The sequence below is a fragment of the Trichechus manatus genome, unplaced genomic scaffold, assembly GCF_000243295.1.
Source record: "Trichechus manatus latirostris isolate Lorelei unplaced genomic scaffold, TriManLat1.0 scaffold00140, whole genome shotgun sequence".
NCBI lineage: Eukaryota > Metazoa > Chordata > Mammalia > Sirenia > Trichechidae > Trichechus > Trichechus manatus.
In genome coordinates this window covers 1,733,095-1,759,367 of record NW_004444076.1, presented here as the reverse complement: position 1 = coordinate 1,759,367, position 26,273 = coordinate 1,733,095, and the positions used below count along the sequence as shown (strand labels likewise).

At 39.5% G+C, this 26,273-nt stretch overlaps 1 protein-coding gene across 9 annotated transcripts in view; it reads left to right on the top strand.

Moving 5' to 3' along the window:
• The window catches only part of DLG2 (discs large MAGUK scaffold protein 2), a 2,186,317-nt gene that overhangs the window by 2,112,794 nt on the left and 47,250 nt on the right, over positions 1 to 26,273 (top strand). For all 9 annotated transcript variants that reach the window (XM_004385499.2, XM_004385504.2, XM_004385503.1 and 6 more), the window contains 2 exons: positions 2,784 to 2,960; positions 10,161 to 10,236. In XM_004385499.2, coding sequence (XP_004385556.1) covers positions 2,784 to 2,960; positions 10,161 to 10,236 — 253 coding nt within the window. The remainder of the gene's footprint in view (positions 1 to 2,783; positions 2,961 to 10,160; positions 10,237 to 26,273) is intronic.

Sequence of the window (26,273 nt, the reverse complement as noted above, 5' to 3'; positions counted from 1 at the left end):
GAAGAGGTCTTTTGCAGCAGATTTACCCAATGCAGGGCGTCTTTCGATTTCTTGACTGCTGCTTCCATGGGTGTAGATTGTGGATCCAAGTAAAATGAAATCCTTGACATCCTCAATCTTTCCTCCGTTTATCATGATGTTGCTTATTGGTTCAGCTGTGAGGATTTTTGTTTTTTTTTTCTGTTGAAGTGTAATCCATAGGTTTACATAGGCTGTGGTCTTTGATCATCATTAAATGCTTCAAGTCCTCTTCACTTTCAGCAAGCAAGGTTGTGTTATCTGCATAATGCAGGTTGTTACTGAGTCTTCCTCCAATCCTGATGCCACGTTCTTCTTCATATAGTCCAGCTTCTTGGATTATTTGCTCAGCATACAGATTGAATAGGTATGGTGGAAGAATACAACCCTGAGGCACACCTTTCCTGACTTTAAACCACACAGTATCCCTTTGTTCTGTTCAAACAACTGCCTCTTGATCCATGTACAGGTTCCTCATGAGAACAATTAAGTGTTCTGGAATTCCCATTCTCTGCAATGTTATCCATAATTTGTTATGATCCACACAGTCAAATGCCGCATAGTCAATAAAACACAGGTAAACGTCTTTCTGGTATTCTCTGCTTTCAGCCAGGATCCACCTGACATCAGCAATGATATCCCTGGTTCCACATCCTCTTCTAAATCCAGCTTGAATTTCTGACACAGTTAGGCATAGTTTAGGCACAGTGAGATACTCTTATTAGGAAATATTGGGAAACCTCCCAAAATTGAAGTTCCGAGACATCAGCCAAGGGCCAGACTTGCAAGCCAACCTTTTTAACAACAGCAGTCGCAGGCCTGCTATGTTAACACTCTTTTTGCACAGAGTGGAATCTATAGAAAGGATTCTTAGGAGTATCCACTCAAGAGGGAAAGGGGAGAAGGCGATAACAATAGTCATAGTTATGGATTGTCACTATGTGCCAGGCACTGTTGTATGTGCTTTACATATACTACTGTATGTAGCACTTTATTCTTATAACAGTTCCATGATGGCGGTTCTCTTATTGACATCGTGATCATCATCATCACTGTTATACATGCAGAAAGTGAGGCCTAAGAGAGGTTAAGTAGTTTGCCTAGGTAACTAGCTATACAGCTAGTAAGAAGTATTAGGACCAGGATGTGGCCCTGACAGTCACTATGCTACACTCTGTGACATTATACCTACCATGGGCTGGGTGGTTTTATATGTGTTATTTGGTTAATGTCCACACAGGTCCATGCTAACGTAGTTATTACATAAATTTTGTACCTGTGGCTCAGGAATGTAACTAATTTATGTGGCACCACACAACCAGAGAAGTGGTAGTGTCAGGAGTGGCTTCTGTGGGTCTGCGTGCCCCCCCACCTCCCGTCTTGGCTGGGGCTTTGTGTGAGCCTTTGGTAGGGAAGATGCTAATGGTGGATGTGGAAATGATTCACTCTGGGAACTCAGGCTAAGAATGTATCCCCCAAATTCCATGGCTTGGGGGCAGGGTTAATGAAAGAAGGGTTGTATTGTAAATGATTTAACTTTTCCTGCAATATTTGAGAGCTGTAGATGCTGTCTTCAGGTCTTTTTGGTTGCCATGACAGCAGACGTGACATTTCTTTCATGGGGAAAAAAAAAGAAGAAAAGGAAATAATCACACTTGGCTCTCAGTAATTTTTTAAAAATCTGTTCCCCAGATCCAACTTGTTTTGCATGCATAGTGGTTACAGCCCAAGGAAATTCTTAGAATGGAATCAAAAGGGAATAAACAGGGAGGTGGTAAATTCTGGTTTTATGGAGAAATTATATGCTGTATGTGTGTGGTGGTGATTTTTGAAAGAGGGGAATAGAGGAGGAAGTGGACAATATATGGCTTGAGACAAATTGTCAGCTCCCTAGGGTAACAGCTAGTTACCAAGGTCTTGTTATGTCATTTGAATTCTGCTTCCAGCCCTCTCTCCCCACCAGTCATACATATGACAGTCCTTGGAGCTTAGAAAAGGCTCAGCAAATGCTATTTAGTGGAGGAAACATGATACAGAAAGCAAGAATTACAGTGCAGTGTGACGCGTGATACGTGCAATGATGAGGTAGGCTCAGCATTCTATGGAAGCAAAAAGAAGATATGTATAATTTTGTCTATCTACACACACACACATATAGACATGGGTATATATGTTTTCACTTATTAAATTTTAAGCACTTGTTCATGTATTACATTAACCTTTGAAACCATCAAATTTCAATGACAGCCTAATTCTCTATTGAGTGGAAGGATGGCAGTCCTGTATGGTGGGACATTTAAGTTATTACCATTTTTCCCAATTATAGTGAAAGAGTTCTATAGGTTGAAACATCTGAGAGGATTTATTCACAGCACAAAATACTTCATGCAGAAAGATGTGCATGTTTCTCTTCATTGTGATATTGTAATCTGATTGTAGTAGTAGAGAAAAAAAAATCTCAATCAGGTACTAAACTGCCTTTAACATCTTCCGGTATTACCTTGTAACACATGATGGTCTCCAAAAAAAGGAGTACCTCACGTTTAGGGGTCTATAAGCTGCCACTACAACTGCCAAGGAGAAGCCAGAACCTCTATTGGTGACCAAAGCAGTCAGAATGCAGGCTGCAATCCAACACGTGATCCAGGAAGTTGGTGTCAAGTGGATAATGGGTTCTCAGAATAGAGTGAATGTGGAAAACTGTGAATCCTAAATCTGAGCCACCAGAGATTTCTAACAGTGTTCTCTTTTGTCATTTCCTCCAGAGCCATGTTTGACTATGACAAGAGCAAGGACAGTGGGCTGCCAAGTCAAGGACTTAGTTTTAAATACGGAGATATTCTCCATGTTATCAACGCCTCCGATGATGAGTGGTGGCAGGCCAGGCGCGTCACACTGGAGGGGGACAGTGAGGAGATGGGTGTCATCCCCAGCAAGAGGAGGTAAGAATGCCTTTTATATTTCAGAATATTTGCTTTTCAGCTATCTAGGGAGTGGAGATGGGAGAAGAGGGAGATGGGAAAAACTGTTGTAAAAAAACTATTTAAATGAAGTAGTCAATCCACGAGAAAATTGTCAGTGGTGACAGGTGACACAAATTAAAAAGTCTTATTCTCCTTATATTAGGATTTTACCAAAATTGGTGACTATGTCAAGGCAGAAAGGAAGAGTCTGTTTACACTGCCTTCTTAAGAGTGTTTACCAGCCTCCACGTGTTCGGTACACGTTTGATTGTGCTTATCAGCTTGTATTCTGATTTACAAACTCAGAGGGCTTGTTCTAGAGACTCAATATTTTTCAGAGAATTTTATAATTGATAAAGGCCAAAGTGAAAGCCAAATAAGGTATATGATTTTCTAAGCTAAGCCCCTGGCTGTGGAATGCCTCCAAATATTGATGGAAAAAAAACTGAAAATCCTTATCCCCCAATTGAGATGCTTGATATAGGAACTGTCAAATATCTGAAGAGTTGTGAAGACTGTATTTACAGTTTGTTTGTTTGTTTTACTATTATACTCACTCCTATTTCTCACCCCAGCCCTCAAACTCCCAAGTTCCACTTGGGTCTTTGGTTCTGGGTATGTGTTCTCTAAGTCAGGACTGTCATACCCTTTCTCCTCTGAGCGTTTCTTCAACTCTTCTCTTGAAAGGCAGGCAAATGCTTCAGACCTGCCAACTCCTTCATCTATCCCAGCAGTTTCTAATCACCACCACCAAAGAGGAATTTCTCTTCCCATGAATGTCTTTTTGACTCCAAGAAATACAAGTTGTCCATCCTCTGGAAAATAGATGTGGTGTGGAATCGAAGCCAGGAATCACACATATTCAAAATAGTCCCCATCTTCTCTCGAGCTGCAGGTTTCTCAAAAGGCCCTTATAATATCCTCATATCCAAAAACCCAAAGCACCCTTGGCAATGATCCTCAGTGAGGTCAGGTGTTCAAGTACTACTACATACAAAGTTATAGAGTGCTTAAGCTGGTAAAAACCATAGAGAGAAGATAGGAAGTATATACCCAAGAATAACTCTATGGGCCATATGCACCCCAGAGAAGACTGGACCCTATACTTGGGTGAGCAGAGGGTGAGGGGTGGGTGGGCAGCAGGCAGGTTGTTCCACGGCTGCTCCCTCACCTTCGGTGGGCAGGAGTCACAGTGAAGCAGCTGCAATTCCAGGGCATCTCTCCCATCTGCAGACAGCTCACTCCTCCTGTTCTTTGTGTGTCTTTAAACTTAAATCGTTGAGCTCCTGGATAATTGCCTAACATTGCATTGTGAAGGGATTCTGACTTTATACAACGGCTTGTTGTGTTTCCTGAAAGGTTATGTATTCAAAGCGGTGACTCTCAGCAGCAGTTTGTTTATATTCAGTGCTTCACCATTTCCATTTCCATCAACAAATGTCAAAATAACATGCATTTTGGTTTGCTTTAATGTAAATCATCAAAGCTGTCTGACAGGGTTGCTCTCTAGAAGGAGCTATCATGTTGAATGTGGTCCCAAAGGATAAAAACGAGGTGGTTGAAGGAAAGCTATGGGTAAATAGATTTCAGCTCATTTTAAAGAAATCCTTTTAACAATCAAAGCTGCCCAGAGATGATCTGGACAACCTGGAAAGATAGTGAGCCAGAACCATAGTTGCCCAAAAAAGGGAACATTGTAAAAAGTTATGTATGCTACTCCCCACCACCTCCCCTTACACACACACATACCCTCCTAAGATTCTGATTTAGTACAACTGGAGTGGGTCTTGGAAATCTGTATTTGTTTATATGTTCCTCCAGATGATCCTGATGATAGAAGATCCCTTAGCAGTATATATTATAAAAGAGATCCAAGTTTTGGATGGGAGAGTTGAACTATATGATTTTCAAGCTCTTTGCAACCCTGGGATTCTATGATTTGTTCTAACCAATCTTGTCAACAGTCATTCATTTGTTGATTGCACATAACTGTCCATCTAAGGAACATTCTCAGTGCTACTCCTCTTGAGATAATTTTGCATCTCCTCGTGATCATTGTTGAATTGGCTACTGCACCCCTATTCCGGATGAAAACCATCTTAACAACCATACAACGGCTGGCCTTTAAAAGAAGCTTGGTCCAGTGACTCCAATATTGATATTTATTTCAATTCTATTTCACGAATGGCTTAGTAACCTGTGGCAGGGTTCACGGGGAGAGATATATATCTGTAAATGAATTTCTTTAAAATGTCTCCTTAGGATTTGAACTCTTTCAAAAATACCTTAGTTTTATGTTTTTGTCATAGAAAATGAGAAAATTTAGAAGAGAATAAACTGAAAATCACTTAAAAATCACTTATAATCAAGCTTATCCACAAGGAACCCTTATCAGTTAATTATTAAATGAAATTTTAAAATCTGTTGTGAGGCCTCGCTGGACCTGATCTTTAATATTTTACTTCTAAATGAGATACCTTCATTTCACATGCATTCAGGATCTTAAAACTATAGCTTAGACTAAATGGTACCTGGTATAAATCTGATTTGCTATTAAATTGAAGATTTTTAAAAATTCCTAATCCTCTCTAATCCCTCTCCTAAACATGGTTCCTCTAGTAGAGCTGGTGTGGAACAATTCCATATGGATAAAATTGGGGCATGACTTTGCACTTTACAAAAATGTGTTTCTATTGATGATGTCAAGTCATTGTCTCAGTGAAGCCATGAGGTGAACAGTATGGAAATTATTGCCACCCTCTTACAGGTAAGGAAAGTGGAACAAGAGATGGCAAGTGACACCATGTACGGCATTACCATAATCATCTTAGCGGCCGCTTATCACGTACCGAGTTTTTAACGTGTAGTAGACACTGTGCTAAGCAAATTTCCTATATTTTCTCCTTTTATATTCACCATAATTTTTTTTTGAGTTGTGTGGTGTTAACATTCTAATTTTATGACAATGAATCCTGAGATCCTAAAAGGTTAAATACCTGTCTTTAAGTCACATAGCTAGTTAAGTGGCAGAGGCAGAACTGAAACCCAGGCTTCCGTGATTTCAAAGGCTTAGTTCGCACAGAGCCTCTGTTGTCTGAGATCACATAGCTTGTGAGTGGCCATACTGGGATTTGTCCTACAGTCTGTTATTCCAAGTGTTTGTTCACTGCCCCACAGTGACTGGTAACCTGAACTCACAGATGGCAGCTTGTGGCTAGCGTTGAACAAGGGTTTACTCACCTAGCCTCCTAGAGGCAGCAAGCCTATGGCCACTATTTGTGGGTGGCATTTCAATCTCCCTCCAACAGGGCCCTGTGAGGCACAGACAAAAGAATTCCAAGCACCAAATGATGTTCCCACCATTCATCCAGTGCTGTAAGCCTGACCCCATTCTGTGTTTGGCTGGAACCTAAAAATACCAGATGGGAGAGGGGTGAGAGGGTAGAGAGAAACAGTTGGGCTCATTAAAGCATGACCATTTGGCACTGTCTGAAGGTGCTAGGTGTCAGAATTCATTGCTCAAATGTTGCCACCCAGTTTGTTTTCAGTATTTTGGTCAGTGACCAGGATAGGGTGGGGAGGATTATTTCTGCTTAAATAATCTAATTAATTGCTTGACTCTTGAGTGTGAGGGAAGTACTACAGTTCTCGTGAGACTCCCTCTACTATACAGGTGGCCCACCATTTCTTTAGGTAAACACCTAAGGATCATCATGTCATTAATAATGCCATGAGTCTTACTCAGTAAAACAATTAGAGAGGGTAATGCTGAACATTTACATAGATTCTGACCAAGTGAAAAAGTTGTGAAATGGTGAACGTTTTGTAGGAAATGCCTGTTGTTTGGGCAAGTCATTTAACCTCTCTGAGCTTTAGTTTTCCCATCTAGATCAAGAACTAGTAGTCTCCTCGATTCATACTTTCAGTCATTCATTAAACATCTATTATGTGTCCAGCTCCATGTTAAGCCCTAAATTGTTGTACAGATTAGAGATAATATAGGGAAAGTGCTTAGCATAGCTTCTAATACTTAGTACACACTCAAATGATGGCTATTTTCCTTTCCTCAAACTTTTAGCTTTTAGTGCCAGAGAAAATAAGATAGTGTTATTTAGAGCCCTATTTCCCCACTCTAACTCTCATTTCAGCAGTAAAGTATCCATGTGCATCTCAGGAAGCTAGAAGAGAGGAAAGCACTGAGGCAGGTGAGGAAAGAAGGAATAAGCCATAGCCTCTGCTACCAAGGACAGAGGTTAGCAGAGACCCCTGAGAGGCAACAAACGGGCCTCTGTGGGGGGAAGCACAAATATGATGGCGTTTCAGTGAATGCAAAAAGATTGCTTAGGAGAGAAACTAGTTTACTATTCGCGATGTAATATTACAAATGGACATTTGGCTAACCAGGATTTCAGTGTTAAAGCAAATGTATTCTGAATTTTGAGGCCAGCCAGTTACTGATATGATACTACTTCATTGATCATATGCTTAAATTTGGTTATGGTTTATTTAATGCAGGATGTTTGGGATATGGGGGTACGTGGAAAGGGGGTGGTTATCAACTGTGAAAAACTCAGCCCAGACTTCCAGGCATCTGCATTGGCCTTAAAACTGCAAATGACCCATCCAAAATCTCATGTGTGTTGAAAATTCCCATTGGACAAGGCAGACATAGAAGGTCCTTGAACACTGTTTCCCAAACTGAGTGGCTGTGGACAGATGAAAGCTGGCTGTCAGAGGATTCAGGCCCTGTTTTCTCCCACTTTCTAGATTGGCAAGCTTCAAGCCTCAGATTCCCCATCCATAAAATGGGGCTGATAATGCACATACCACTGCATTGTAGGGACCAAATGAGAGAATGTCAGTGTGCAGGAACTTCATTAATAATTTCATGTTAAATCCAGCTGCCATTTATATTATCATTATTATTATTAATGAAACTTTGAACCCAAGTGGGATGCAAAACTTTCTTGACTTCCTTCATCATGTGAATCAAAATCATGCCACCTTTATACAGTACGGCTTTTAAAACAAAACAACACAAATTGTACTTTTTCTATTACCTGTCTGAAGATTAATAATAAACCATAGCAAATAAATATAAGAGGTGTGTGGGGGGTGGTGTTTGACTTAAGATTTAAAGGATCAACCACTAAAAATAGCCTAGTAAAGATATTTCTTAGGAAAACTGAAAAAGATGAACTTTGAAATCAGGAAAAAAACTTAAAATGCTCCATCCAGACAATTCTTAGGCTGAAGTCAGTATTCTACTCTAATATTATATACGTTTGGGGCCCGTGTGAGTTTTGCGGGTTTATACAAAATTTATTTCTATGGCCTCATCGAATAACTATGTATTTTCTGCATTCCACAAAGTCTTTTTGGCATAATCTAATGAAAGAGTGCTTCCCAATGTTAACGCAAAGAGGCCAGGAGAAAGTCAGGGCTCTACCAACAGTTTTAGAAGGATCCAAAGAGATGAATATGAGATGAATATGAATTAGCATTTGTACTAGGATTAAAACTGAAAAAAGCGATGAAGCTCGAAGCAGGCATTTTCTCAGTAGTCCTCGTTGCTCCCCTCCCGACTATAGTACATTGGTAACTATACTACATTGGGTACAAGCAGAAGTATATTGCTTTACTATCTGAACTTAGATTTGAAAACTTTTGTTCAGCTGTTTCCACTCACTCAGATAGTCTTCTCTCACACTAAAATATATTCTGAAATTCCATTCTGTAACTATGGAAACCCTGAACTTCACTGTTTCAGTGGCAGACACAAAAGAACACCCTCGGTTAGAAAGGAGTATACTGTTAATTATTGATCTATGAATAGCTTAGACTTCAAAGAAGACCATTAAGTTTCTGGGGATTTCCATTGTTTTTCTTTTCTTTCCCCATTGTTTGAAAGTAAAGCTGGCCATGTGTAACCAAAAGGCCTTGTTACAACAATGCACTGAATATTGTTTTAATGCAACAGTTATTAAGGATTTGCTATAATACAGTGCTAAGTACTATGGAGTGATATGTGGACTTGCCCTCAAGGAACATACAACCTCGTATGTATGTGCAAATGCAAAAAAAAAAAAAGCACATAGACTCCAAGAGATAATACCAACACAGAGGTATCAATTACTGTTGCATCTTGGAGGAAGAAATGATCATGTTTAAATGGAGACGCTTCAAAAAATCAGGGAGAAATTTAGATTCCTGTCTTTTCCTCTTCAACCCTAGCATTCAAACAAGTACCAGTCCCATCACCATCAATTTTATTTTCCTGCTTCTTCTCCTCCACTGACTCCCTCAAGGGAAAAAAAAAAAAGTCTTCAGTGTGGATGAAGACTCTTCAGAAAGGTCTCACCCCATGTCCTTTATGTACCCTGTACATGAATCTTCTAGCAGTCTTACAGTCTGCTCATGTCTTTGAATCATGGTACATGTTCCTCCTGTCTGGGAAGTTCTCCCTGACTTTTTCCTGCTCTTACTCATCCTTCAAGTCTCAAGTACATTGACCCCTTCTCCCAGAAGTCTACCCCAATGCTTTCCATTCCTCCTTTTCACCGTCCAAGGAGGTCAGTGTTCCAAAACTGCTATCAGCAGTCTTATCGTGAAGCAGTATCGTTTATTGTTTACTTCTCTGTTCCTGCCGCAAGCTCACTGCAGCCATGTTTTTTAAAAAATTTTCTTTGCTTCCCAGCTCCTTGCCTGATTGATAGATTCAATGAATATTTAAATGAATGAAGTAGGGAAAATGTTTTGTTTTGAAGTGATGCTAAAAATTCTCGTGCTCTTAACGGAAAGAAAAGAAAAAGAAGGGATGGAAACAAAGGAAAAGCTTGCTTAGTCTCTGCTCTAGGTGTTCACCTCTATCGACTAAGTTGTTGAAATAGATTATTTATTTAAGTATCAGCATAACAAATATTGGCTTTTCAATATTGGCTTTTCTTTTGTTCCTTCCAAATACTGTAACTCTCAGTACTTGTAACACTGTCAATTTCAAGAGGCCTACAGGTTAGAGACATTATGCCAAGTCTTTATAGTGAACAAAGGAACAGAACTATTTTAGAAGACATTTTATTTGAGCCATAAGGATAAGAGGAAGAAGGAGTTCTTCATTTAATAAGAAACTTAGTCATACATGCTCTGTCACGTGACACTCTTTATGTCAATTTTCTTCAGGGTGGAAAGAAAGGAACGTGCCCGATTGAAGACAGTAAAGTTTAATGCAAAACCTGGAGTGATTGATTCAAAAGGGGTAAGTACAAAATAATGGAAACATCAAGTTGTCTTGGTTGCCATAGATATAACTATAATTAACATTTAGGCTGTTAGTAGCAAACAAATAAGGAGCTACTAGACTGCATAAATGTACTGTTAAAAAGTAGTGGCATTTCTGATAAAGTGAATTGACAGTAAATATATTAAATACTAGGATAAAGCTACTAGTGGTCAGCAGAAACAATGACAATGTGTTGATGATGTTGATGCAATGACTACACAGAAGAAGAAAAAGATAGCTTAGAGGTTTTAATGTCTTTAATATGTTTCTTTTAAATAATGTTCTAAAAGGATGGGTTTCATTAGCAGTTGTCTTTATAAATTTTTTTTAGTCTGTTACACATTATAAAGCTAAGACAGTGGTTATAAAGCTAAGACAGTGGTCATGGAAAAATAATCTAAATGAATACATGATTGTTGTGACAGACATAACAAAAAAGAATTACCAAAGTTTAATCAAAGTATTCACACACATATGCAGATGAACAGCTTTTTTAGTAACAGCCTTAATGATATAATTCACCCAGTGAAAGAACACAATTCAATGGTTTTCAGTACAGGCAGAGTTGTGCAACCATCATCATAGTCAATTTTAGAACATTTTCATCATCCCATAAAGAAACCCTACCTATACCCATCAGCAATCGATCCCTAGCCCCAGACAATCACTAATCTACTAATCTACTTTCTGTCTCTATAGCTTTGTCTAATCTGGACATTTCTTATAAGCAGAATCATATACTTTGTGGTCGTTTATGATTGGCTTCTTTCATTGAATATAATGTTCATCCATGTTGTAGCATGAACTCAGTACTTCAGATTTTTTTTATTGCCAAATAATATTCTATTATATATAATATTGTATGGATGTACCACATTTTATTGACTCATTCATCAGTTGATGGACATTTGTTTCCACTTTTTTGGCTGTTATGAAGAATGATGCTGTGCACATTTGTGTACGAGGTTTTGTGTGTACATATGTTTTAATTTCTCTTGGGTATATATCTAGGAGTAATTCTAGGATCATATGATAACTCTGTGTTTAACATTCTGAGGAAATGCCAGACTGTTTCCCTGAGCAGTTGAACCATTTTACATTTCCACCAGTAGTGTATGAAGACTCCAACTTATCCTCACTGTAACTTGTTAATATGCCTTTTGTATTATAGCCATCTAAGTGGTTGTTAACTGGTATCTCATTGTAGTTTTGATGTGCATTTTCCTGATAACTAATGATGCTGAGCATCTCTTCCTGTACTTATTGGCCATTCGTATATCCTCTTCAGAGAAATGTCTGTTCAGATCGTTCGCTCATTTATCAGTTTATTGTTGTGCTATAAGAAGTCTTCTTTATTTTCGGAATACTAGACATTTCCTAGATATATGATTTGCTAATATATTCTCCCAATCTGTGGGTTGTCTTTTTACTTTCTTGAAGGGTCCACTGAAGCACAAAAGGTTTTGTTCTTTTTTATGTAACGTTTATTGTGATGATGCCCAATTTATGTATTTTTTTTCTTTTGTAACTTGTGCTTTTGATGTTTTATCTAGGGAACTAACTATTGTCTAACCAAGGCCATCATTTTATCGCTTACATTTATTTAGGTCTTTGATCTATTTTGAGTTCATTTTTTGTGTACGGTATGAGGTAGGGTTCTAATTCATTATTTTGAATATCGCTCTCCAGTGTTGTCCCAGTACCACTGCAAGGTCTTGACACCTTTGTCAAAAATCAATTGACCATCCCATCTATCTGCAAAAAAATGAAAGAAGACCCATACCTCACACCATCCACAAAAACTCACTCAAAATGGATCAAAGACCTAAATACAAAATCTAAAATGATAAAGATCATGGAAGAAAAAATGGGGACAATGCTAGGAGCCCTAATACATGGCACAGACGGAATACAAAACATTACTAACAATGCACAAACACCAGAAGAGAAACTAGATAAGTGGGAGCTCCAAAAAATCAAACACTTACACTCCTCAAAAGACTTCACCAAAAGAGTCCAAAGACAACCTACAGACTGGGAAAAAACATTTTGGCTACAATAAAAATCTACAAGATACTGCAAAACCTCAGCAACAGAAAGACAAATAACCCAATTAAAAAATGGGCAAAGGATATGAACCGACACTTCACCAAAGAAGACACTCAGGCAGCTAACAGATACATGGCTAATGCTTGTGAGCATTTCCTCATTAGAGAAATGCAAATCAAAACTACACTGAGATACCATCTCACCCCAACAAGGCTAGCATTACTCAAAAAAACACAAAATAATAAATGTTGGCGAGGTTGTGGAGAGACTGGAACACTTATACACTGCTGGTGGGAATATAAAATGGTACAACCACTTTGGAAATCGATCTGGCGCTTCCTTAAAAAGCTAGAAATAGAAGTACCATACGATCCAGCACTCCCACGTTCACGATAGCCAAAAGATGGAAACAACCTAGGTGCCCATCAATGGACAAATTATGCTATATTCACACAATGGAATATTACACAACAATAAAGAATAATGATGAATCTGCGAAACATAACATGGATGAATCTGGAAGGCACTACGCTGAGTGAAATTAGTCGCAAAGGGACAAATAGTGTATGAGAGTCCTATCCTAAGAACTTAAGAAATGAACACAGAAGAAAAAATTCTTTGATGGTTATGAGGGTAGGGAGGGAGAGGGGTATTCACTAATTAGATCATAGGTAAGAAGACGGACAATACAGGGGAAGTCAGCACAGCTGGGCTAAACTAAAAGCTAGCGAGCAGCCATCTAAGGTACAGCAATTGGTCCCAACCCACCTGGAGCAAAGGAGAATGAAGAACACCAAAGACACAATGAAAGTATTAGCCCAAGAGACAGAAAGGGCCACAAAAACCAGAGACTGCATCAGCCTGAGACCAAAAGAACTAGATGGTGCCCAGCTACCACAATGACCGCCCTGACAGGGAACACAACAGAGAGTCCCGGATGGAGCAGGAGAAAAGTGGGGTACAGAACTCAAATTCTAGTAAAACGACCAGACTTAATGGTCTGACTGAGACTGGAGAGACCCCGGAAGACATGGCCCCCAGATTCTTCGTTAGCCCAGAACTGAAACCATTCCCAAAGCCAACTCTTCAGACAAAGATTAGGCTGGACTGTGGGACATAAAATGATATGCCTGAAGAGTGTGCTGCTTAGCTCAAGTAGATGCATCAGACTAAAAATGGGCAGCTCTTGTCCGGAGGCGAGATGAGAAGGCAGAGAGGGACAGGAGGTGGTTGAATGGTCATGGGACATCCAGGGTGGAAAGGAGGAGTGTGCTATCACATTATAGGCAGAGCAGCTAGGGTCACATAGCAATGTGTGTATAAATGTTTCTATGACTTGAACTGTAAACTTTCACTTTAAACTTTCACTTAAAGCACAATAAAAAAAAAATAAAAAAAAATTGACCATAAATATGAGTTTATTTCTGAACTTCTCATTTCTATTCCACTGATTTGTGTATATCCCTGATTACGTTAATACCACATTGTCTTGAATACTGTAGCTTTGTAGTAAGTTTTGAAATTAGTAAGTGTGTATCCTCCAAGATTCTTTTGGCTATTCTGGATTCCTTGAATTTCCACATGAATTTTAGGATACAGTTGTCAATTTCTGCAAAGAAGCCAGCAAAGATTTTGATAGGGATTACATTTAATCTATAGATCATTTTGAGGAGTATTACTATGTTAAGTCTTCCAGTCCATAAACATGGGCTGTATTTCCATTTGGTTAGGTCATCTTTAAATAATGTTTTGTAGCTTTCACAGTATGTTTTATACTTATTTAGTAAAATTTATTTCTAAGTATTTTATTCTCTTTGAGGCTACTGTCAATGGAATTTTTTTTTTTTTTTTCAGGTTGCTCATTGCAGGTGTATAGAAATACGACTATTTTATTTCTTTTTCTTGCCTGACTGACTGTCCTGGCTAGAACCACTAGTACAGAGTTGAGTAGAAGTGGCAAGAGCAGTCATCCTTGTCTTATTCCTAATCTTGGGGGGAAATCATTCAGTCTTGTAAGCTGTGGGCTGTACAGCTTTTTAAACCAATTTTAAAATTTCTTAACTGACAATACTTATATCTATCCCCTCTTTTCCTATTCTTTTTTTCCCATCTACTTTCTTTAACTTTCTGTCCTAAAAATTCTGGCTAGTGAGCATCACCCAGGACCAAAAGTTATAGCAGTCAATAGATAATCCCCATGAAAAAACAAGAAGCACCGTGTATATCCAACACATACTAGCTACTCATTGTGACCTTTTTAGAGCAAACAGAACTGAATGATCTGAAGTGGTATGCTGATTGATAAATCAGTCTGGTAACCGTGTGAAGGGTGGACTGATAGTGAGAGATGTATCAAGAGGCTATTGCAGTATTCTGGGTGTCAGATTCTGAGAATCTGAACTACAACAGTGGCAATAAGAAAACAGTTAACTGATGCTAGAGAGACCAGAGGGAACTGCCATCCTAGGAAGTCTGACTCAGTGGTTCCGAATAGTATTCTGTTTCATTTAGTATTCTGTGTCCTTTTCCAAAGCCTTGAGCTCCCTTTATGAGGAGATGCTGCCTGTGAAAAAGAGGGCAGAGAAGAGATGAAGTTATGGTGATAGCCGGCAGCTACTGGCTGGACCTGTTATCAGCCTGAACCAAACTAGAGCTTGTATTGAGAAACCTGAGTGCTACTTCATAGAGTCTTGGAAATTTCCATGTGGCCAATAACTCCGACTATCATTTACAAATGAAGAAACCGAGCATCATTTCTCAGGGACACAGAGAGACTTCGTAGCAGAGTCTGCCATTGTGTCCTTTATCAAAAAAGCTATTTGCCATCCAGTGTTTTGTTAGCAAGATAGGAATCATGTTTGCTTCAGCAGGATGAGTTATGAGGACTGCTTGTGTAACAGCTTCAAAGTGACATTCAGGTCCAGGGAGGAAGGAGGAAAGATGGAGGGAAAGCCATATGCCTCACTCCACTGGGACATCAGGAAGAAAAGCTTTCTCCTCAAAGTTCACAAACTCAGAAAAAGCACCTCCTCGTTTTCTTTATTATCACTTCCCTAACTGATCTTTCGCCTTCCAATTCTTTTTCCGTACCACATCCAGTGTGGGGTTTTAGCCAGACTGACACTGTAAAGAACAAAGATAGGGGTGTGTGTCCAGGGAATTCTGCAATGTCACCAGCCCTGCCTAAGGAGAGTTGCTGACTCGTTACATTTTCTCTTGAATGTAATACTCACATTAGTCCAAACTGTCCACTGCCAAGCACCTGAACACCACACAGATAATCGTCTGATAAAGAGTGCTAGTGGCTTCTCTGTGAATGGTTCTCAGCAGGACCCTCAATCAAGTTTCTTTCCTTCCTTCTCTGATACATGTAAGGAGGGTCCCTGTCTGAACCCTGAAAGCCAGCTGAACTCAGTGAACATTTTTTGAATGACTAAGTACATATGCATTACCTCACAGTATAATGTATTTGTCAAGTTACTAATGAGGAAACTGCTGATTTGTGGAATGGAAGATTCATGGAAACTAAATTATGTTCCTTATATATTTTTATGCATTTGCATTTCTCAGTAATCATCTTCCTCCTAGACCTAAGAAAGTACTGCTGTAGAAACTATTAATCTGTAACCCTACCTGCCAAATTTAGTAGAATTTATCTCTGATAAAAACCTGACCACTGTGTATGTATAAAAATCTCCAAGTCTCACAATATTTTTTTAGTTTGTACAATTCTTCACCCATCTCCAACGTAATTATATTTTTAAGGCACCTTTTTTTCTTATTGTATATATGTTGACACCTGTCTGTGTTTGGTCAGCCTCATCCTCAGGAGAAAAAAAAAATGCAAAAGTTGTAAAATTATTTAAAAAACTTTTCGAATCCAATGTCATTTTCATTCCCGAATGTAGCTAAAGCGTTCATTTAGTTCGTGTTGGAGGCAGTGTGATAAACTGAAACATAATACGTTCTCTTATTCACTGGGCTCTTCTCCTTTCTTTTTCAGTTTTTTAAGTTTTTCAACTTAACATTTTTTGAGGCCATACTATTGTCAGACACTTATTTAAGCAATGGAAGTACAGTATGAATTATGACATACTTCCTACCTTTAGGAATCAGAATATTCTGAGGCAAGAGGTGAGCCCAGGATGCTATTTGAACTCACCTCTAGAATACTGAAACCTCTCTTGGAGTTCATATGAAAATTCCTGGAAGAGATGATGTCCCAAATGATCCGTGAAGGATAAATAAAATCTAACCAGGTATAAAACGATGGCAAGAATGTTGTAGGTAAAGGAAACAGCCCAGTATGTACAGGGAAGCCAGAGAAGGTTAATAAGTGTCAGGGGATAAGGCAGAGGGGAATTCGAGAGCCAGATCATGAGGGGTCTTGCTCCTGAGGGCAGTGGAGAGCCTTTAGTAGCGGTCAGATTTGAATTTTAGGAGACATATTCAATAATGCAAGTAAGACATGGAGAAGGGCCATAAAGTAGCTGTAGAGAGGAGAGGAGAGACCGGAAAAATACTTAGCAGGGAAAAACAAAAAATGTGTAGACTAGAACATCTACATCAGAATTAACTGAGACTCTTACTAAAAATGCAGATGCCTAGACTGAACCCCAGTCTAAGACTGGGGTTGGATTCCATATCCTTGGGGATGGGGAATCTGTATTTTTCACAAGCTCCCCAGAAATTTCTTTGATGCATGCTACGATTTGAGACACACAGACATAGAGGAAAGGTTTGTTATCAGTCGGACCAACTTACTTCTGTCAGAGTTACCATATGTAAGCCTCAGTGACCTCATATGTAAAAATGGGAGTCTTAGAGATATAAAGTACCTATATTAGTTCATCTCTTTCCCACCCCTACATAGCTCAAACTCTTCCCCCTTATAAGGCTAGAATGAGCAACTTCCTAAAAGTACTCTAGTACTAAGGTTGCAAATCACCTTCTGCCCTGATGGAGAGGAACGTAGAGTTGCCAGAAGTTGGTCCTACGTCCACTTGCAGGGGAAGAATTGCTGAGCATATGCTTGCTAACTTTGTTGTTGGGGAGAGAACAACTTGCCACCTGCAGACTCTTGTGGGCAGAGAGGTTAGTGCAGCAGGAATGATCTCAGCCCCTTTCCTCCATTGGCTGCAAATCTTGATTGTTTCTGACGTCTCTGCCATAATATAGAACTACCTGTAGGAAATTCTAGAACACACTTGATCAGTGCTTTCTGCATTGCAGAACCGCTGCTTTTCATTCAGTACGCCAGTTATCCTGAACATTTATAGACTGCCTTATTTCTACAGATTAATTCTAATTCTACAGGCATTGCTCATTTGTTCCTTACAATAACCCTGTGAGGTAAGTATTTTTAATATCCCCATTTTACATGTGAAGAAACTGAGGCTTAGAGACGGTAAATAACTTACCCAAGCTTGCAGAGGTAGTAAGTGGCAGAACTGGGCCCTGTATGATTATTGTGTGAGCAAAACAGAATAACTGATTCTTCAAGGTATTTTTCTGTATGAACCAAATCTAGATGCTATTAGCATCTTTAATTCTATCCATTCAATTAGTGATGCTACAAATACAGTAATATAAATAGGAGATGTATAATTTATGGTTATATAAATAACACACAGTTTCATCAGATGAGAACACTGAGCTTTTGTTAAATTTTCCCCCTGCTATTAATTCAGAATGTTAAATATTATTCAGAAAACTTGCCTCCAACCCGTTTTTACTTTGGGAGTTATTCATGAATAAATTCTGATTCACTAACTACAGGGCTTCCTTTAACCTGACTCTTTATGGTAAAAGGCCCATAGTTGCACCTTAGAGTTCACAAGTTTTACTGTACAAGAGGTTTTAACTATCTCAAAGCTGAAACATCAATACTAAAAGATGCAGACGTAACTGTCCAGTGAGCTGACTTCCTCATTGTAGTTATTATTGTCAGGCTCTTAGCAAGTAAAAATAGTTTCTCTTGCTTCTTTTCAACTGTAAACTATGTTTATATGTGGGTGGAAAGTTTTTTTTTTTTATGACAGATCATGTAACATCTGAAAAGAGCTTCAGCAATGCTTTCAGTATGTTTCTAATAATTCCAGTATAATTCTAAAAAAATAGGCTCTGAAATTGGACAGTCTTGGAATCTACTTTTATCTTCCCTGACTATGGATCTGGATGCAGTAGCCTCCCTTTCTGAGATTCTGATTATGGATCTGGATGCAGTAGCCTCCCTTTCTGAGATTCTGATTTTTCAATTATAAAGATGAGAATAGATTGCAATTTCCTAGCAGGCAGGGAATGTGGTTTATTTAGACCTAAAATAGTTCATGCCACTCAACTGGTAATTATTAAATTAAATAATGTGAGAATAAAGAAGAGGATGTATTGGGAAAAAATTATGTAAATTAGAAGGCACAGTCCACATATTTTTGGCTATAGCTTGTTAATGGAAAAGGGAACAATTTAGAAGTTTTCCTGGTCTGAGCGCTATTTCCTTTCATTTTAATAAACAGGTTTTTAGTTTCCTGTATGCACAGGATATTGCACTAAGCAGAGACATAGTAATTAAAATTAAAATTGTGCCTATGCTTTCAGACCTATCCTCAAGCAAGTTATCTCCCCAACACTCCACCTCAGTTTGTCTACCTGCCAACTGAAGCCTGCAGCATTAGATAATTGCTATGTGCTGTTAGAAACTGCATGCACGATACTGAAATAACCAATGAATTGAAAAACCAATCCAGGGTACAGCAAATAAAATTGTCACTAAAATTAATTTAAAAAAAACAGAGACCTAGAGACCAATTTCAGAATGATTATCAGGTTAAAAGCAGAAAGGTGCTTGTGGAAAATCCACTCTTCCTCTGGCATTAAGAAATTCTTTGTGGATACTAGCAGTAAGTCCTTATATTTGCAGAGCACTTTGGTATCTTATCCATTTCACAGATGAGGAGACAGGTTGAGGAATTAGGTTACGTATAAGCAGGCATTTTTCTAAGTATATTTTAAGTATATTTTAAGGCTTTTTCTCATTAAATTCTCACAACAACCCTATGAGGTGAGTAGTACATAACGGCCTCTTTTAAACACTGGACACGCCCCCCAGTGTTGACTACATCTTTTTATTATGATGTTACCTATATATAAACATAAGAATAGGTATAATACCTTATGCTTATAAATTTTATCATCTATAAAGTTAAAAGAAATGTACAAAGTAAATATCATATCTTAAAAAACCTGTTGCCATCAAGTTTATCCGGACTCATAGTGACCCTATAGGACAGAGTAGAGCTGCCCCCATAGAGTTTCCAAGGAGTAGCTGGTGGATTCAAACTGCCAACCTTTTTTTGGTTAGCACCCATAGCTCTTAACCAGTGTGCCACCAGGGTACAAAATATCATAGATTGGTAGTATTTATATATAAAAACAAAACAAAACCTGTTGCCTTCGATTCGATTCCAATTCATAGCGACCCTGTAAGACAGAGTAGAACTGCTCCATAGGGTTTCCAAGGAGCGGCTCATGGATTTGAACTGGTCACCTCTTGGTTTGCAGCCTAGTTCTTAACCACTGCACTACCAGGGCTCCTATTTATATATGATAGCAACAAAATCCAAAATTACAACATTACTGTGATGGGTGATGTTTTAGTAAAGCTAAATCATCACCCATAATGTAAACATGGCTTGGCTGTTATGTGAAAGACAGTTTCTTCTGAGTTGTACTTACTGGATGTTAGATGAGGAATCAATCCACCCACCAACTGTTTCTCCACAAAAAACCCACTGCAAAACGACTGCAAAGGTCCCAGGATGGGTCTCCCTCATCACTGTTTAGGTGGCGTGTCACACTGAACCTGTCACCTGAAGTGGCTGAATGTGAGGCACAGCTGTACTCTCTTGGCACTGTTAGCAGATATCTGCCTGAAACAGCACCTCCCTCCAGCCCCTATCCAAACTCAATTTGCTATTTTGAATCTACCTTGGGCTGAGAAACCCAAGGAACAAACTTTTTGTTTTGTTTACCCATAATTACCATTTTTATTATTTACAATTGCCAAGTCAAACGAGCATCAGTAGGATCTTTCCTGCGATTAAAGTGCATAAGATTCTGGGACTTCTTTGGTAGTTACAATAATTCTGCTTCTTCTGGATTTCTAATCTAAATACTTGACATTGCTGATGAAATGATAAAACACTGTTTTCTGGCCTCTACACGTCATTTCTTTAGAAAAATTTTTACCATTCATTCATTTATTATTTCTTGAACAGAAGAAAACATTTAGTAATACCTCATGTTGTTAGTTGCCATCAAGTCACAGCAAACTTATCTAGAACAGAATGAAATGGTGCCTGGCCCTGCGCCATCTTCACGATCACTGGTATGTTTGCGTCCATCATGTGGCTGTTGTATCAGTCCATCTCATTGAGGGTTTCCCTCATTTCCTCCAAACCTCTACTTGACCAATAATGTCTTTTTCCAGCAACGCCATATCCAAAGTGAGCCAAAGTGTCACCTTTCTTACTTCTAAGGAGCATTCTGGTTGTATTATTTCTTCTAAGACTGCTTAGTTCATTCTTCTGGCAGCCCATGGTATATTCTATATTCTTCACCAACACCACTATTCAAATATATCAATTCTTCTTCAGTCTTCTTTGTTCATTGTCCAGCTTTCGCATGCATATGAGGCTATTGAAAATACCAAGGCTCGGGTCATGTGCACCTTAATCCTCAAAGTGACATCTTTGGTTTTTTAAACACTTTAAAGATGTCTTTTGCAGGCAGATTTGCCCGATGCAATTAGTCATTTGATTTCTTGACTGCTGCTTTCATGGGCATTGATTGTTAATCCAAGTAGGATGAAATCCTTAACAACTTCAATTTTTTTTCCATTTATCATGATGTTGTTTATTTGTCCAGTTGTGAAGATGTGTGTTTTCTTTATGTTCAGGTATAAACTGTACTGAGGCTATAGTCTTTGACTTTCATCAGTAAGTTCTTCAAGGTTTTTCACAGACTAGGCCAGAGCTGCCTCATCAGTGTCTTTCCCACTATTCCTCTGAGTCCCACCCCTCCCCAAATCCTACATCCCATTTACCCAGGATTAGGGAAGTGTGGAGGGGAGAAAGGGTGGCTCCACACTGGGCAGGGTGTTTCCTCTGCCTGAACTCTGCTTTGCTACTTCTTTACCTGACACTCTCCCTACTTATTCCTAGCTAAAAGTGTACCTTTGACCCTTCTCCAGCATCTCTAATGGCAATGGGTCCCTCCTCACTGCCCTTACAACTTGTTGTCTATACCTCCATCCTAGCAAGTATTTACTGTGCGGTAATGACTTGCTTAAACTGTGTGCTCCTCATTTTGTGTTCCCATTATTTATTATAGCCATATTGTTGTATATAAGACACGTGGGGGTTGAAACCCAACCTACATCCCATTCAGCAAGAGGGAGACTGAGAAAGGGTAAGAACTTTTATAATCCCTATTCCCAAAGTGGATGCCTTTTTCTAATATGCAGGCACTTCTGCCACTGAGGAGCCCTGGTGGTGCAGTGGTTAACGGCTATGACTGCTAACCAAAAGGTTGACAGTTCGAATCTACCAGCCACTCCTTGGAAACTGGAAACCCCATGGACCAATTCTACTCTATGAGGTCACTATGCATCAGAATCGACTCGACAGCAGTGGGTTTTTTTGGTTTGGTTTGCCATTGGAGCCTTGAGGATAGTATTTGGCAAACATAATAAATGCTTATAGAATAATAATACACAGTTATCATTTATTGAGCATTTAACCATGGCTAAGCCCTTACATGCCTGTTTCTACAGTTAGCACTACAATAGCCTATAGTGGGAGTATTACTATCCTCATTTCTCTGGAATTTTCAAGTAGTGGATTATTGCTGTCAAATGCAGTATTTTCTACTAGGATGTGGTCTCTCTTCAGCCCCTTGAGAAATGGGTAGAGAGTAATAATAATGTTGGATGCTTACTATTTCCTAGACATTGTGGGAAGTACTGCAAGTGCATTTTCTCACAAGTGGAGCTCAATTGTATGACCTTGCGCCTTGTTTAGACATAACTAGTTGAGCCTCCCCAGGCAGAAGCAGCATTCGAGGAATACAACAGCTTATTTTCTCTGGCTTTAAAGTGACAATGGGTTTGCAGTGGCAGATTTACCCACTGGTGTCTGCTACAGAAATAATAATGAGCCGGCAGGGCTGTGAATGTGAACAGGAAAGGAGTGTGTACGTGAGAAAAAGATAGAGGTTGTTCTCAAAAGGAAGTATCGGGGGTTTTGAGGCTGTTTTACTCCTTTGAAGTGTGTGTGTTTTAATGGCTTTCGTCTCTGTACTAGAGGAATTCAAATACTGGCCAAGTAAGGACCTGTACTTTTATCAGCTACTATTCAAAGTTTAGAAAGCAGTATTTGATTTTTCTCTTCTAAAAAAAAAAAAAGAACCACTGAGAAACCCTTGGGTCACTCACATCCTCTCACAGTAGACATGTGACATGCTCCTCTGATTAGCCTTGCTTGTTAAGAAACACAGTTCACTTGCATATAGCATATGAAATGTGTCTCAAAGGACACATGTGTAGACAGACACAGTGTGAACTAGACAAAAAGCCCAGAACAGAAACCAAGAGGCCTGTGTGTTTGTCCCACCTCTCTCACTCTGAGTGAGAGTCTTAATCCCTAGGACTCGTCTTGCTAAAATGAAGCTACTAGCCTAGCAATCTGAGCTGTAATGGATTTGTCTCCATTTGTAACTTACCCCTTCTTCGATTCAAGCATGAGGTGAGAATTATTCAATCTGGCACATTACAAAGAATAGTATTTACTAATGCACTTCTTGATTTGCCCTCAGTCACTCCTGGATGCTGCAAGTGACCACTTATGCTCTGGGTCTGGAGTTGACATCAGGTGGTAGGAAGCAAAGAGCCAACTGTCAGTTCCTAAAACTGAGTCATCATTCAAAAGGCTGAGTGCCTTTCTTATCTTAAAGAGGGAGGGAAACAAGAGAGGAAGGAAGAGGAAATTCTTGGCAGTGTAGATTTTGAATACCATAAAAAATCTTCAAGGTCATCTCTTTTAACTCGCTAATTCATAGAAGAAGCAGGCAATGCCCAGGGAGGAAAAGAGACTTTCCTAAGCGCATATAGATAGGTAGATCCAGGGCCACAGGCCCCTTCTCTGTTCCCATAGCACATATAATCTTTATATTTGCCTGCTGCCCTTCAGTAGACAGTAAGCCCCACAAGCAAAGCATCTTGTCTTTTTTGCTTCACAGCTGTATTCCCAGCACCTAGTGTAAGCTTCCACCATAGGTGCTCAAAATTTACACCCAGGTTTCATATCTTTCTGGTGCTCTTTCATCTTGCACTTTCTCCCAGGACATCTCTGATACGCCTGACAAGTTTTTAAAGGCGTATTCAGGGAAGGTTGCATCAAAAGTATATCAAAAAAAATGTACTGAACCTGAAAGCTCTTTGTAATCCTTCACTTCCACGTAACATTGACTCACAAAGTGTAGTTCTTGATTCAGTCTTGAAATGCAAGCAACGTAAGCGAGCTTAGACAAAAGAAGGGGCTTGTTACGTTTGTGGGATGTGTAGTACGATGAGGAGTAGTCAAAGTGAAAAAAGCACTGTGAACTTTGCCTCCTGGAGTGGGTGCGTGGATCCCCTCTACTGCATTTCAGGAAGAAACATGAAATAGAGAAAAGACCATAGGCTTTGATGGTGGAGAGATATGGGTTCCAGTTAGGATTCTCCCACTTACCAGATTTGCAGCATTGAACAAGTGACCTCTCTGAGCCTCATGTGCTATACGCAGTGATGACGATAATGTGAAGTAGGCAATACTATCAAGTTTATGTTGAAGGTGAGGAAAACTAATCCTAAAAATGTTGTAACTAGCCTAATCCTAAAAATGTTGTAACTAGCCCAAGGTCACACAGTCAGTGAGACGGAGCAAACATATTAGAAAAAGAAAATGTATCTAGCAAAGAAGCAGTGTGCCATAGGGCCTGTCTGACCCCAGGACTGGGCTCTTTATCCCTACGCACCACCCCACCCCCCTTCACGTGACAAATGCCCGGTAGTACACAGTGTCACTGATCTCATCTTGTAACTTCACACGCCTCCTTAGGGCAAATCAAATTGTGAAACAAAGTCTTCGGGCCTGCCTGCCATTGGGAAACCCTTCTGTGTTCAACCAGCTGTCAACCAATTCTTCCCTCGTGTACTCAGCATTTGCTGGGTCCTGGAGGAATCCAGAGTAACACAGTAGTGAAGCTGGGGCTGTGGAATCTGAGAGAATATCAGTTCTGCCATTTACCAGCTCTCTAAGCCTCAGTTTTCTCAATTGTATATGAGGAATATTATAGACAGAAGTATGTGTGTTTGTGTACGTGTGTGTGATAGTGTTGTGGGGAGGATTCAATGAGATAATTAGTGCAAAATGTTTAACAGACATATACTAACAGTGGCACAGAGGAAGAGCTCAATAAATTTAAGTTGCTATTATTATTATTAAGAAGGTTGCAATCTAATTGGAGAGAAGACACGTTTGGAGTTAGCAGAGGATAGTTAAGAACTCTGCCTAAATCCCTTTGCTGGTGGAATAGCTTCCCTCTCTCCCTCTCTTGCTTCTTCCTATGCCATGTGGTGAATTACAATCCTTCAATATCCAGTTCACGTTTTGCCTCTTGCTTGCTTATCCTCCTCTCTACAATAGAACTTATTCTGCCTTCCTGATGCCCCTTTAGGACCTTACACATACTGTCACATTGTACTAGTAACTTAGAAATCTCCGTCACTTTATTACAGTTTAGTGTATCTCTAGTCTCTTGCATAGTGCCTGGCTTATACACGTGCAGTATATTATTGCTGCATGACTCAATGGACATAACTGCCTAGGTAAGAGGGGGCTGGAGGACTTAGGAAAGCCTTCTGATGGAAGGTTTCAGAATAACTTTGGAAGTGCTTGGGAAGACAGCAATGGAAACAGGAAAAGACAGGCATCCTATTACTTTGAATTGGTGTACATCAGCGTATGGATTCAGGTGAGAGTCTCTTCCTCACATGGGCAAGGTTTACAGCTTCCTCCTGGCCTTACGGGGTCACATCACCATCAGGGTAGGTGTGCAGGTCCAACCAATGAAGACTGGCCAAGAGATTATAAAAAGAGGAGCCCTCAGAGAGGCTGGAGAACTGTCATTCCTGGGAATGAAGAAATGAAATTGAGGAGTGGCGTGCTCCCTGTGGAGAAGCACATTACTTCATCCTAGTGGAAAGTGTTCAGAGGTATCATAGCCCCCAGGGAACTAATCACAGAGATCTCACTGCTTTAACCAATTGAAAAGGATCAAGCAACAGAGACTGTTTGAGAAATAAGGTATAAAATTCCACAGAAAGTAATTTGCTTAAGACATACTGCAATGGTTAATGTGGCATAATGTGGCTGTGTGGTGAAAGCCGAGTGGAATGCTTGCTTGAAATCTTTGCAAGCCATCACAGAAAAGGCAGTATGGTACTGTGGTTAAGAGCCCAACTCTAGAGCTGACTGCTTGGATAAGAATCCTGGCTCATAATTCCTAGCTGTGTAAAATCCTGAGCAAGTGACTCAACCTCTCTACTCTTCAGTATCCTTATGTGTAAAATGCAGGCACTATCTGTGCTCACTTAAGATTAAGAGTTGAGATTACGATTACCAAGTACCTGTTACTGATTTCACTCCATGCATTGTTTTGAAACACCGTGGGGAGTGCAAAGACAAGATCTTGGTCCTTTCGGAGTTAAACTAGAGAACAAATATAAAAGTAACATCAATAAAGCAATTAGAGAACTCTAAAGTCCCAAACTGGATTACTCCACATGTTAAGAAGGGAGAGGGCTGGAATAGTCAGAGAAAGAGCCTACCTACTACGTGATGATATGTACTTAGTGGGTGCTCCAT